The following is a 12456-nucleotide window of genomic DNA, read 5'->3' on the forward strand; positions in this document are numbered from 1 at the left end:
CACAGCCGCCCCAGTGCTGCCCACATGCACAGGTACAGGTGCCAGCAACCTTATCTTTTATCTCTGCTGGAGCCACCTTGTCCCCACAGCCCATGACTCATCTGGAGAATGTGGTGCTGAATGCACCCTACACCCTGCCCTGCTCCTGTGCAGCAGCCCCAGCTCTGGGTGCCTCTGCAGGCGAGGGGCTGAGGTGCCCAAGCTCGCAGGGGAAGGGGACAGTGCCCCAGAGCTCCTGGGTGTGCCACTCTGCATGAGCAGCTGCATTTCTGTGGGGCTCTGATAAGGTTTGCAGTCTCCTTGCTTTCCAGGAGACCAGAGACCCTCAGTCAGCACTCTTGTCCCATGGACAGCTGCGGGACTTCATTTGGCTTCTGAGCTTCTCCTGCAGAGCCCCATCCCTTCTCTCCCTGGCTCTTCAATAGCAGGTTTGTGGTTCTTTGGGCAGGGCTAAAGGACAGGGGAGTGCTGGTGCCATGTGAGGAAGGAGCCCTGTGGCAGTGGGATTGTCCCAGCAGAGAGTGGGAACACCCACATGGCCACAGGATGCCTGGGACCGGGGCAGTGCCAGCTGGCTGGGGGCTAACTGGTCTCAGTCTGGGACCCATTATCATTTTGTCCCCTCTTGGCAAACTGGAAGAAGCTCTGTGTGAACCAGATGAGCTCTTCTTTCCCTAGGGCTGCTCTGCGTGCACTCCCGGGCTCAGAGCCTGGGCTGTCCGCTCACAACCCTGCCATGGCTCCTGCAGGTTTGTCGGCTGTCCCACAAACTCCCTGAGCCTTCAGGGGATCCACAGTGAGGGGGTGAGTGCCAGGTGGAGCATTCGTGTTCTGAGGAGCTTTAATCTGAGTTTAAGACTCCTCCCATGGGACACCTGATAAAAGCCCGCCCCCGGGTCTGTTTTGCTCTCTTTTCTCTCTGCTCGGGGCTCTGCTCTCTGGGGCTCTGCTCGGCCTCCCGGGCCTCCGCTTCCTGTCCCGGGCCCCGGCACGGCGTGAGGGGGAAATAAAATGGACTCCGGTGCTAAACAACGACGAGACTTGTCTCGTCTATTTCCTCTGCTGTCGCTGAAGGGTTGTGGCCTCCCTGGATACGATCTCATTGCAGCCACACGCTGCTACAAGCGACCAGCCCCTGCACCGCCTTCCCAGCTGTGTGGGCTGTGGGAATGCCTTCCCATGCACGGGGTGCCACAGCAAACATTTGGTTTAGCTCTCAGCAGGCTGAGGGCCCTGCTGTCCCCTCAGGACAACCCAAGATGGAGCCCCACTGTCCCCTCAGGACAGCCCAAGATGGAGCCCCACTGTCCCCTCAGGGCAGCCCAGGTGGGAGCCCCATTGTCCCCACAGGACAGTCCAAGATGGAGCCCCACTGTCCCCTCAGGGCAGCCCAGGTGGGAGCCCCACTGTCCCCTCAGGACAGCCCAAGATGGAGCCCCACTGTCCCCTCAGGGCAGCCCAAGGGGATGTCCCACTGTCCCCTCAGGGCAGCCCAAGTGGAGCCTCACAGAGCTGGCAGGAGCTGCTGCCCATCATGGTGGGGAAGCAGATCAGCACCAAGGTGCAAGAGGTGGCCATCCTGTGAGTGTGCCCTGGCTTGTCAGGGCTGTCACACATCCCTGAGCTCACACAGGATGCCAAGGCCATGTTCAGTAGCAGGGGATATGGTGTCCCCTCTTTGGTTCCTCCAGAGAGCTGAAGTGTTGGTGGCAAAAGAAGAAGCTCCTCTCAACCAAGGAGGATGAGGAGGGAGTCAGCCCTGGTGGAGCAGGCACACAGGGCTGTGGGCCACCAGGGCTGGGGTTCAAAGGGCTGCTTGGTGAATTCCTGGAGAGGGATGGGGACTGGCCTTGGGCTGGGGAGTGCTGAGGGGTGCTGGGAGAGAGAAAGCTGGAACTGCAGGAGTGCCCCAGAGGAAGGAGCTTCACCCTGAGCAGCCTGCAGGGGCTGGAGAGGCTGCCCCACTCCCCACAGGATGGGGCTGTGAGATGCTGCAGTTGATGCTGTCATCTCTGTCCCTCCCTGCTCCTCTTCCTCCTAGTCCTGCAGTTTGGCTTCATCACCATCTTTGTGGCAGCCTGTCCCCCTGGCAGCCCTCTTCACCCTGCTCAGCAGCAGGATGGAGATCTCCTGGATGCCCACTAGTGCATCTGTGACCACCAGCAGCCTGTGGATGAGCAGGCATGGGGCACTGGCACCTGGCTCTCCATCACCTGGGCAGTGGGGAGTGAGTGGGCTGCAGGTGGAGTAAGGGAATGAGGAGAACTCATCTGGGTGTTGCAGGATGCAGTGTGATGAGGGGAGCAGTGGTGCTCAGGGTGGGTCTGCCTGTGCAGGAGGTGCAGCTCCAGCATGGGCAGTGTGCAGCTGCCATGCTCTGGGCCTTGCTTGGCAACAACTGAAGGAAGAGAACAGATGTCTGCTGTCCCAGCCCAGTGTCATGTCTGGTTTGTCAGGCTGAGGGAAAGGAGAGGCAGAAAGCCATGCAAGCAGCACAGGGCATGAAGGAGGGTCGGGATGGGGTGTCCCCCAGCTGCAGGGTCTGCTGCTGCACATCTCCCTACTTCCAGGCCTTCCTCACAGCCTTCACCTCTGATTTGCTGCCCCGTGCACACTACAGGTACATCCACAGCAGCAGCCTGCACCTGAACTCCACCTTGGTGCACACACCACGGGACTCTGTCCTGCAGAGCAAAGCCCAGGCAGGCGGGAGCTCCTGCCTCAGCTGGCTCCTCCTTCCTTAGGCTGGGATTTTGCCTTTCTCTGCTCTGCCACAGCACATATTTTGTTTAGCAGAGCAACTTTTAGCCAGGTCCACGTTGTCCACCCACTTCATTGAGGTGCTGGAACCCTCACTCGTGCCAGGGCTGAGCGTGGCTGGAGGTGTCAGCGTGCAGGGGGGTGGGAGGGTCACTGGACACTGTGGTAGAGAGATAGAGGGGCTTTTGTGGAGAATAGACTCCACCAGGGCCGGGTTACCTGTGAGACTCGGGTCCCAGCAGAAGCTGGCTGAGGGCTGGCTCTGCTGTGCTCTGGCATGCCAGGCTGGGAGCAGGAGGAATGCTAAGAATCTCGGTCAGTACCTGCTGCACTTTGCTCCCTGAGTTACAGAGCATTCAGGGATCAGGATGGCAGCCTGCCCTTCACTGATGGCAGCTGCTGGCCATGTGCTCGGGTTTCATCATCACCTCTGAGGTACCAGCTGCTGAGCACAACGGGGCAGCCCAGGGTGTGGTGCTGGGCCAAGGGTAAGGACTCACCATGGCAGCCAACCCACACCTCCCATCCACTTCCAGCATTTGGGTTTTCTTACTGGATGTGTGATTGCATAAGTGGTACCTGGCATGCCTGAGGTTAAGATGAAATGTGAACACTACCTGGCTAAAGAGGCTCTGGCTGTGGAGCAGCTGAGCAAGAGGGACCATGGCTGATGCACCCCCTTCCTCCCTTACAGCAGCAGCATCCCTGGCACCAGCAGCCTGGAGACAAGCAGGGTTGTGTTTCCCTACAAGGAGGGCACAGCCCCCACCCCTTTCCTGCTCTCACCCCCTTCCTTGGACCCACCACTTGCCATGTGAGTCCCACCCTTTCAAAGGCATGGCCACAGCAAAAGCTCAGGTATGCAAACTTAAATCCCTGGCCAAACCCAGCCCAGCAGGGGCTGTCTTGGATCTCACCCCACCAGCAGAAATAATATCCACCACACTCCAAGCTGTTTCAGGTTTTATTTTAGAATTTATAAAATTCCAGTGTCATCCATACTCATGAGCCTTTTTACATGTTTGCATATAGTCTCCAAATTCCAAAGTTAAGGCCAAGGGATCATTGCTATGGAAACGTACAATATGGAAGACGTCAAAGAGAAGAAATGGACACATGCCACAGTCTGCTGCGGAAGGAGGGTGCTGGGGGACAGTACTAGGTACAATCACTTCATGACCTTCTTTAGAGTGGAAGGGTGGGCTGTGGGGCATGAGCCCAAGGCAGTGGGTGCCCTGGATGTAACTCAAGCCTTGCTGTGCAACTGGTGAGGGCACAGGGGAATAAAGAGGAGGAGGGGGTGATAGGCTTGGTGACGCAGGGCAGACCTAAGCTACAGGGTATTTATTAACCATTTCCTGACAGACGCAGATGGGAAGGTACCACCCTAATTCCCCTTCTCCCGTGCTGGAGGCAAGGCCACCCTGTCCTTCAGGGGCAACCAGGCACCCCACAACGGGCCATGGTCTGGTTCACTTGGTTCTCAGACTAAAGGAGAGCACTGTGAGGTTTTGGTTTGACTTCTGCATAGCAGTCTCTGCCAAGAAGAGCTGGAAGGAAAAGCATCGGCATGTTGGGCCTGTCCCAGGGAGGGAAAGGCAAGGCAGCTGGGCTCAGCCTGCCACACTTGTGCTCTGTCAGCAGCACTAGACAAGAGAGGCTGGGGACTCCTGCTTGTCCAAGAGCTGAAGCAGCTGGGACAGAGGAATGGCTCAGACTACAAGCTCTGTAGGAGCAATGCAGGGAAGTGGGGGCACACAAAAAGCCCACGCTACATGCCTCCCTCCACGAGGACAGGGCTTCCCTCTTGCTGGAGGAGCTCAGACAACACCCTTTGAGCAAGCTGTGGCAGGGCCCAGGTGCAAGAGGCCCCGAGTACAGATCATGGATCACCCTCTACCACATGATGGAAGTCTCAGGAGGGCTCAGCACACACATCAACCCCCAGTGCCGTCAGAGTAGAAGCCTGGCTCACACCACCTCTGCAGCCCAGGGCTACGGCACAGCTGCAGCCACAGCCCTGAGGCCAAGCCCTGTGCTAGCTCAGCATGCAGTCCTATGGATTCACAGCCTGCCTCAGCACCACCAAGCTCTGCTTCCCTGTGGAGCAGCTCTCCCAGCTGTGCGGAGACACAAGGCTCCTCTTGCTTCTCCTCCATGCTTCCAGGTGACAGCTGGAGCGGCTGCTAAGCCACCACCATGGAGAGGCCCCCACCACACTGCTGTTTGAGGTAGAAAGAAGGCAACAGGAGCGCTGTGACTGCCGCTCAGGCCGAGCTGCTGCAGCACTAACAGCCAGCTACAGCTCCTGCAGGCTGTGTGTCCCACCAGCTGCTCCTGAGCCACGTCACTGCACCCAGGCAAACCTGTGCCCTCCGGCCACGCTGCCGTGTGCTGGCTCTCCTGCCTGCTCACACTGCTGGGAAGGGGGAACAAGGAGCAGGGGCTGCCATCAAGCACTGGAAGACTGGTCAAGTGTGCAGCTGGGGCTGTGCTTGGTGCGGCGCAGGGACGCTCGCTGCGCTCACAGGCGTTTTCCTGACCAGGGTAGCCATAGGTTGTTCTGGCCCCTTCCATCTCTGTTGTCTCTACAGCCTATTGAAGGTTTTGTTTCTTTAAAAAGCAGGTTTCTGACCTCATAGATTATTTGAAGCTCTCTCCACACAGTCAGCTATCAGCATTAAATGAATTTTTGGCAGTTAAAAGGAAAAAAAGTTGATTGCACTCTACAAAGGTAAGGTAAGGCTTGGGATAAACACAAAGGAAAGAGGGCAAACGTTTTGGCTTTAGAAAGTCAAGGAAATTTATTTCCTGAGGTCATGAGACAGGAAGTAGATTCCTAGCCACAGTAAAGGAGGTCTCCTAATGAAGGCGAGAATGCCTAGTCAGACATGCTCAAGAGAGCAGATTGCTCTGCTAGCGCTTGGGAAGCTGCAAATCTTAGCCACTTGGAGTCAATTATGAAGTTTCTAACAAAAACACACACATTTAGTGTTTGAATCTGAGTGGAAGTCTTGTTCCAAAGGAGGAAAGAATATCCATCAAGAGATGAGGGTGGGTCCTAGACACGGTGATAGCTGAGGGGAGCAGGATGGGGTCTAGCACTCCAGACACCATTAGGAGACCTCTTGGGACAATTGATTTGTGCTCCAGCCGCTGGGTCAGATTTCAGACAGGAAGTATTTGTGGCAGGTTAGTGTCAGGTCAGCGGGCTGGAGGAGTTTCTGCTTCCAGGTCATTATCGTTTGGGTCCCCAGGGAAGAGTCTTGGGGGCCACTTGAGCCCCAAAGCTGGGGAAGTCTTCAGAACTGCTCATATCAGGGGCCTAGAGCAAACAAAAAAGGGAACAAGTTAAGCTCCTGCTCTGCTGTGAACTTACATGGTGAGGCCCTGAGCTAAGCAGAGTCTTTGATTTCCCAAGAGGAAAAACAATGGGGAAGGGACAAAAAGGATCATTGTGGCCCCAGGATATCTCGAGGTGACATTGAGGAGGGTGCAGATAAGGTGCAAAGGGCTCCAAGGGTCCCAGCTCGGTAACTGGGACACTGGAGCAGGGTCAGGCCAGCCCTGCAGCAGCACTGGGGCAGCTGAGGATGAGCTGCCACATGTCCCAGCTCAGAGCTGCCAACACTGAGCCAGTTCTGTGCTGCAGCATGAGTCTCCAGTCCCAGGCCCTACCCCTACCAACAACACAAGACACTTTCTGGTAAGGATCCCCCATTCCCCTGATGTAGCCACAGTGACAAGACACTGGAAAGTGCTCTGAAAGCTGGACAGGAGAGCCCAGGTCGGTGCTTGGGCCACAAAGAGCAGCCAAAAGCTGCTTTCTCTGTCACGAGGAGATAGAGTGCTGTGTCCCCAGTACAGACAGAAGTGTCCCCAGGCTCTGTGCCCCCAGCCTACAGCACAAGCAGCACTCACCTTCTCGTTGTTGACAGTGGCCCAGGGGGCATCTCTCACCACAAAGCCCTTGGATGGGGCCTTGGACTCTTCATGTGAGGAGGGCTTCATGTACACCTGCATTGCCTCGTTGTCCACCACATCTGCAAGCTGCAGTAACACAACAGTGAGGGGGGATCTGGATAGCTCCTCAAACTGGAATACACTGCCCACCCCTGCATCTCACCACACTGCAACCTGCTCAAGCTCACCAGCCTGTTCTACAATGACCAAAAATGGTGTGTCTGCACTACCTTGAGGGCCACAACTTTTAAACTGTGCAAGTTGCTACAAGGCAACACCAGGCACATCCTGGGGTGTCCCAGAATTCTCATTCACTGTCCTCTCCTGGACATTAGTCCAGCTGGTTTGAGGGACAGCTGCAGTGGAAGCTGACAGCCACCTGCACAGGGCTCCATTTCTCTGATGCAGTGGAAGAAAATACCACCTGGACACAGTTCAGACATGCAGCTCTGTGTCAGGGGAAGCTCTTGCTAAGCCCCATCACAGATTTGCTGAACACTTACATATTCCTCCTCCAAGTTCAGGATGTGATCAATAGCTTCTTCTACATTCTCAGGGAGTCCTGTCACAGTCACACAGTTGGGGTCAGGAGCTCCACTCTGGGGGAAGCGAATATCCACCTGGAACACAAGGAACAGCACAACACTTACACCTGCACATCTGAAATGCCAGACACTCCCCATGACCCTTGTCACTGGAACCACAGATCACTGTCACTGATGCCCTCATTACTGTCTGTCCACAGCCACAAGTCTGTTTTAGACCTCCACAGCTCAGCTACTGAGGGCTGAGCAGGTACACAGCTGGCCCCAAAGCTTGCCCAATTTCCTGTGGAGGAATTTCCAGCAGCCCCTGCTGCTCTCACTTCCCAGAGGCTCAGTTTTCTGGGCAGTACAGGCAGGAGAGGGGCTGCATTTCCAGACAGTGTCCTCACACTGCTGCAAGCATTTTTACCATTGATCCACCACCACAAAGCACAATGAGCTCTCTGTGTTTGCCACAGAATAATCCTAACTGACAATGGCTTTAGAGAGCTGGCCTAGTGCATCCCATGCACAAGCACTGTGCTCTCTCACACCCTGCCTTCCAGATGGGTGCCAGAAATCTAAACAAGACAAGACCAAACTCAAAGGCTGCTCATTTGGGAACCAGTTTGTTTCAAGAACTGAGCCCAGCCAAAATGCAAGTCTCCAAAATCCCATCCCTCAGTATTCACATTCACTGCGGGCCCAGTAAAACCTGCTGCTGATGCCATATGCTATCAGGGCAGAAGTCCCTGACCTTCTGGCCAGCCAACTCTGCCACATCCACAGCCCTGAGAATGCACCATGATTCCCAGAGTCAAAGGGATCTACAGTGGCCTAGAGAAAAGCCAGAAGAATTCCCTGAATTCAGCTCAAAGTAGCTGGAGGGTCTGGGGACAGCCTCCTTGCAGAACCTCCCAGCAAGAGGCCTGGCTGCCCACTTCCAGTAATCAGAGTAGCTGACATACCAAGATCATCTGGGACTCTGCAAGAAACCCAACAAAAGGGCTCCAGAGAGGGACAGAACTCAGTGCTGCTTGCAGAGCTAATCCAGAGCACCAAGGAAGCATTTCCAGGTTCCACTTTAGTCTGGGTTCCAGCAAAACAGGAAAAGCTCCTGGCCTGGCTTCTAGAGAAACATGACACAGAGCTGAGGTGTGGGGACGCTTCAGCTGGTGTCTGACTATGGTGTGCAGACAGCCCAGGTGCCCTGGGCATACCAGGGTGCCCTGGGCCAGGGATGCTGCTCATATGCTGGTGGAGTTGAAGGTGAGCAGAGCAGCACTTTCATGTCTGTTCCAGCTGAAGATGCTGAGCAGGCACAAAACACAAGAACCACGAGATGTGAGCCTCATTCAGCACCAAGCTCTTCCCACAGGAGGACGTGGCTGCCCAGGCCCAGCCTGGCCTGTGTGGCCCTGCCCCAGTGCTCACCTTGAACTCATCCATGATTTTGCGGATGGCTTTTCCACGTGCTCCGATGATGCGTGCGTGAACACGATGGTCCAGAGTCACATCCTCGGACACCATCTGCTCCAGCTCGCCCACGATCTTCATGATGGCATCCCGGGCAGCCTCAGCATTCTTCTCATAGCCAGTAATGGTGATCTGGTCCTGGGCCTGGGGAGCCAGCAGAGATGTGTGAGAGAACAAGTTTTGTATTAGCAGGGACCTCTGTGGCAGGGAGGAATGATGCATCTGACTCCATGTTCTCAGAAGGGTAATTTATTACTTCATGATAAAGAATGCTATACTATATTATACTAAAGAATGCAGAAAAGATACTTACTCAATGCTAAAAAGATAATAATGAAAACTTGTGACTCTTTCCAGAGTCTTGACACAGCTTGGCCCTGATTGGCCAAAGAGTGAAAACAACTCACAGCAGAATCCAATGGAACAATCACCTGTGGGTAAACAATCTCCAAACACATTCTACATGAGCAAAATAGAGGAGAAGGAAATGAGATGAGAATTGTTTTCATTTTCTCTGAGGCTTCTCAGCTTCCCAGAAGAAAAATCCTGGGTGAAGGAATTTTTTCAGAGAATGTGAATGCACAACTAACCTCAAAAGCAGCTGAGCAGGCTTTCTCCCTGCTAATCCCCTTCACCATCCACCTTACCATAAGGCAGTGGAGAGAGTTCAGAGCTTTTGAGAAGATGCTCAAAGATAACCACTAGCCATCCTTGCACTCAGTCTGATCTCTCACCTGGCTTTCATCATCCTTGTCAGGGAACTGGATGTTGACCTCATGCTCTGTGCGTATCTGGGTGATCACTGCTCCCTTCCGCCCGATGATTTTAGGGTGATACTTGGGATCTACAGTCACTGTCAGTTTGAAGCTCCGCAGGGCCTGGAACAGAGAAGCAGAGTGAGAGCAGGGAACACACCATGGCTGTTCCAGTCATGTCCACTTAAGTCACAGCATCTCCTTCTGCCTTCTGAGATGCATGGAACAGATTTTGCAGGGCCATGCTTGAATACCCAAGCCATCCATTCAGTGGAGCCTTGTGCTTTTGCCAAGTTCAGAGGGAAACTGCAAACAGCAAACAACCCCCAGCTCATCCCTAACCTTTTATTCAGAGCTGTGATAAGGATTCAGTGAGGACAGGTAGAGAGAGACTGGCAGTGCAGTGAGGTTCCCACCCACCAGTGTCTCAAAAGTACATAAAGGTGTGAGAGAGACCTGGACAACCCAAAGTTACACTCCCAAACCCTCCTGTCAGTTCATGGTAAACCTTTGAGTAAACCATTTATGATTATTCCACACCCACAGAACAGCTAAGGGTGTCCCTAAAAGATGAGGTGTTCCAGGAGTCTGAGCCCAGAGGCTGAAGCCATGTTTGGCTGGAAGGAAGGACAGGCACAGGCCTTACCCGATCCTCTTGTTCAGCCTGAAGCTCCTTCACTCTCTCCAGGAGCCCAGCCTTGGCACGGTCCAGGTTGGTAGCCAGCCCAGTGATTGTGATGATATCTGACTGCAGCTCAGGAGCAGGCACCTGGATGTTCACCTGAGGAACAAGTAGCAATTATCATTTTGTGTTACCGCTCATTCTGCATCACTTGTGATGTCTCTGACTGCAAGCTGGCATCTCACTGGTCTCCCCTGGCACCAAGACCAGCTCCCACCCAGGCAGCCTAAAACCCACAGAATGGCTGAGGTTGTAAAGGACCTCTGGAGGTCATCGAGCTGGGGCCACCTGGAGTCAGTTGTTTGGGACAATTTCTAGATGGTTTTTGAATAGAACTCTGTTTCTCCAGCCCCTGTGCTGGCCTAGAGAGGCCAGGAAACAAATGTATGTTCAAAAACACTGACTGCAGCCAACCTGCATCAGCCCAGCGGCTCTGGAGAATTCTCCTGAATGGGTAGGCACAGCAGAGCTGTTTCCCAGGGCCCAGGAGGAAAACAACTCTCCCACTGATGAGGAATCCCTGCAGACACCAAACAAGTCATGCAACACTCACAACATCAACCCTGACTGTACTGCTTCAGCACAAAACCGACCAAGCCCTGGATCCAGGCTCCAAAACACCCAGGGATCATTTTCCTACCACGGAGCCTTGAATTCCATAGCAGATCTGAGTACATTGTAACTGTCCAAACCTCCAACACAGTCACTTACACGTTCTCCAGGACAGAGGAGATGGAAGGAAGAGCAACAACTTACCTCAAACTCATCCATCATTTTGCGGATCCCACTTCCTTTCTGGCCTATGATGTAACGGTGAAGATCAAAGGGAACTTCCACCTCAATGGTGACAGGAACCAGAGCCTGCAGGGGATGGAGCACAGTTTAACAGTGGAAAAACTTCTCCTCTCTTCTAGCTTGCCATATGCTTGCCCAAAAGAACATGTTGCTGAACAGAGGTACATTCCCTTGTAGTCAGGATACAAATTTGACAGAAAGAGCACAGCTGGGAATACCAAAATGATCTGTTGCATGTTTTCAGAAGAAGCCATGTGAAACCCCACCTGTGGGACAGGTTGCTTTCATATCCTTGGCTTCAGTCTAGCACAGACTTGGGAAACATCACTACAGAAGCATGGCAAGATCTGCTGAACCTGGAATGACTCAGCCTCAACCAGACTCCTCCTCTCCTCAGTTGTGCTCCATAAAACAATCATGTCATGCTTTTATGGCTATTGGGGCTGCTTACAAGCACTAGTAATTACAAAGTCAGGCACTGTGATTCAAGCTGCCAGGCGAAGTCACAGAGCAGAGGGGCTTCCCTTGAGTAGTGCAGACCTCTTCTACAGCCAACATTACTGACCACTTGCATTGCACCTTGACTGAGCAGCTTTTACTACCACCACCACAAATTACATCCAAGCATCACCACCTTAAGGGGGTAAGGGGCTGAGAAAGCCACACACCTGCAGCGCCTCCTTTGCTGCCTCACACTTCTCTCTGCGGCCAGAGATGATGATGATGTCGCACTTCTTCGGAGAGCTGGGATCTGTGTCCTTCCCTTCCTTGCCTTCCCCACCTTCCTCACCATTCTCCTGCACAGCTGGCTCCACAACAGGGGCTGAAAACATGGAAAGTTTCATGTTCAGTGCACAGAGTGCCCTCCTCATTCATCATCTCCCTCCTCCAGATCCTAAGATTGAGAGGTCAGAGAGACCTCACTAAGCTCACAGAGCCTTTTTTGTCAGGATGTCCTGGTTCTCCCTGCTCTCTGCAGTGACAACATGATCACAACACCCAGGTCTGCAGTTTGACCTCCTGAAACTGTCCCATTCCAAGAGCACAAGGTTGATGCTAAGCCCAGATTCAAGGACACTGCAGGAACACCAGGGATCAGTTCTCTCCATAGATTTAAAGTAGAACACACCCACTGGTACAGAGTGTAGGCTACACAACACTTATTTGACCATCCCAACTACCATCCCACCATGCATCCACAGACACACCTGGGTTTTCCTCCCTGTCAGGGAATTTGATCTGGACGCCGTAGTCGCGGGTGATCTGCTGGATCCGGGAGCCTTTGGGGCCCATGATGGAGCGGTGGAACTTCTGTGGAATGGTGCATTCGATTGTCACTTGAGCTTCCTGTGGGAAAGCAGAGTTGCTCTTTTGTGATGCAGCCTCTTTCACACCACAAAACAGGATGTTTGTGCATGGTGAAACCCAAAATGGACACAGAGAGGAGTCAAAAAAGATAACAATGGCTGATAGGGGAAGAACTCAAAACTTCTAAGAATCA

General features: G+C 53.7%; 1 protein-coding gene across 2 annotated transcripts in view; it reads right to left on the reverse strand.

The window, feature by feature from the left end:
- Positions 1-3711: 3711 nt before the first annotated feature.
- The window catches only part of HDLBP (high density lipoprotein binding protein), a 39139-nt gene continuing 30394 nt past the window's right edge, over positions 3712-12456 (reverse strand). For both annotated transcript variants that reach the window (XM_005489512.4, XM_074546878.1), the window contains exons 20-28: positions 12164-12302; positions 11624-11778; positions 10917-11021; positions 10125-10259; positions 9458-9601; positions 8682-8867; positions 7227-7343; positions 6682-6810; positions 3712-6085 (exon numbers count right to left, since the gene is read on the reverse strand). In XM_005489512.4, coding sequence (XP_005489569.1) covers positions 5999-6085; positions 6682-6810; positions 7227-7343; positions 8682-8867; positions 9458-9601; positions 10125-10259; positions 10917-11021; positions 11624-11778; positions 12164-12302 — 1197 coding nt within the window. In that variant the 3' untranslated portion in view covers positions 3712-5998. The remainder of the gene's footprint in view (positions 6086-6681; positions 6811-7226; positions 7344-8681; positions 8868-9457; positions 9602-10124; positions 10260-10916; positions 11022-11623; positions 11779-12163; positions 12303-12456) is intronic.

Source organism: Zonotrichia albicollis, chromosome 9 (assembly GCF_047830755.1).
Source record: "Zonotrichia albicollis isolate bZonAlb1 chromosome 9, bZonAlb1.hap1, whole genome shotgun sequence".
NCBI classification, from domain to species: Eukaryota; Metazoa; Chordata; class Aves; order Passeriformes; family Passerellidae; genus Zonotrichia; species Zonotrichia albicollis.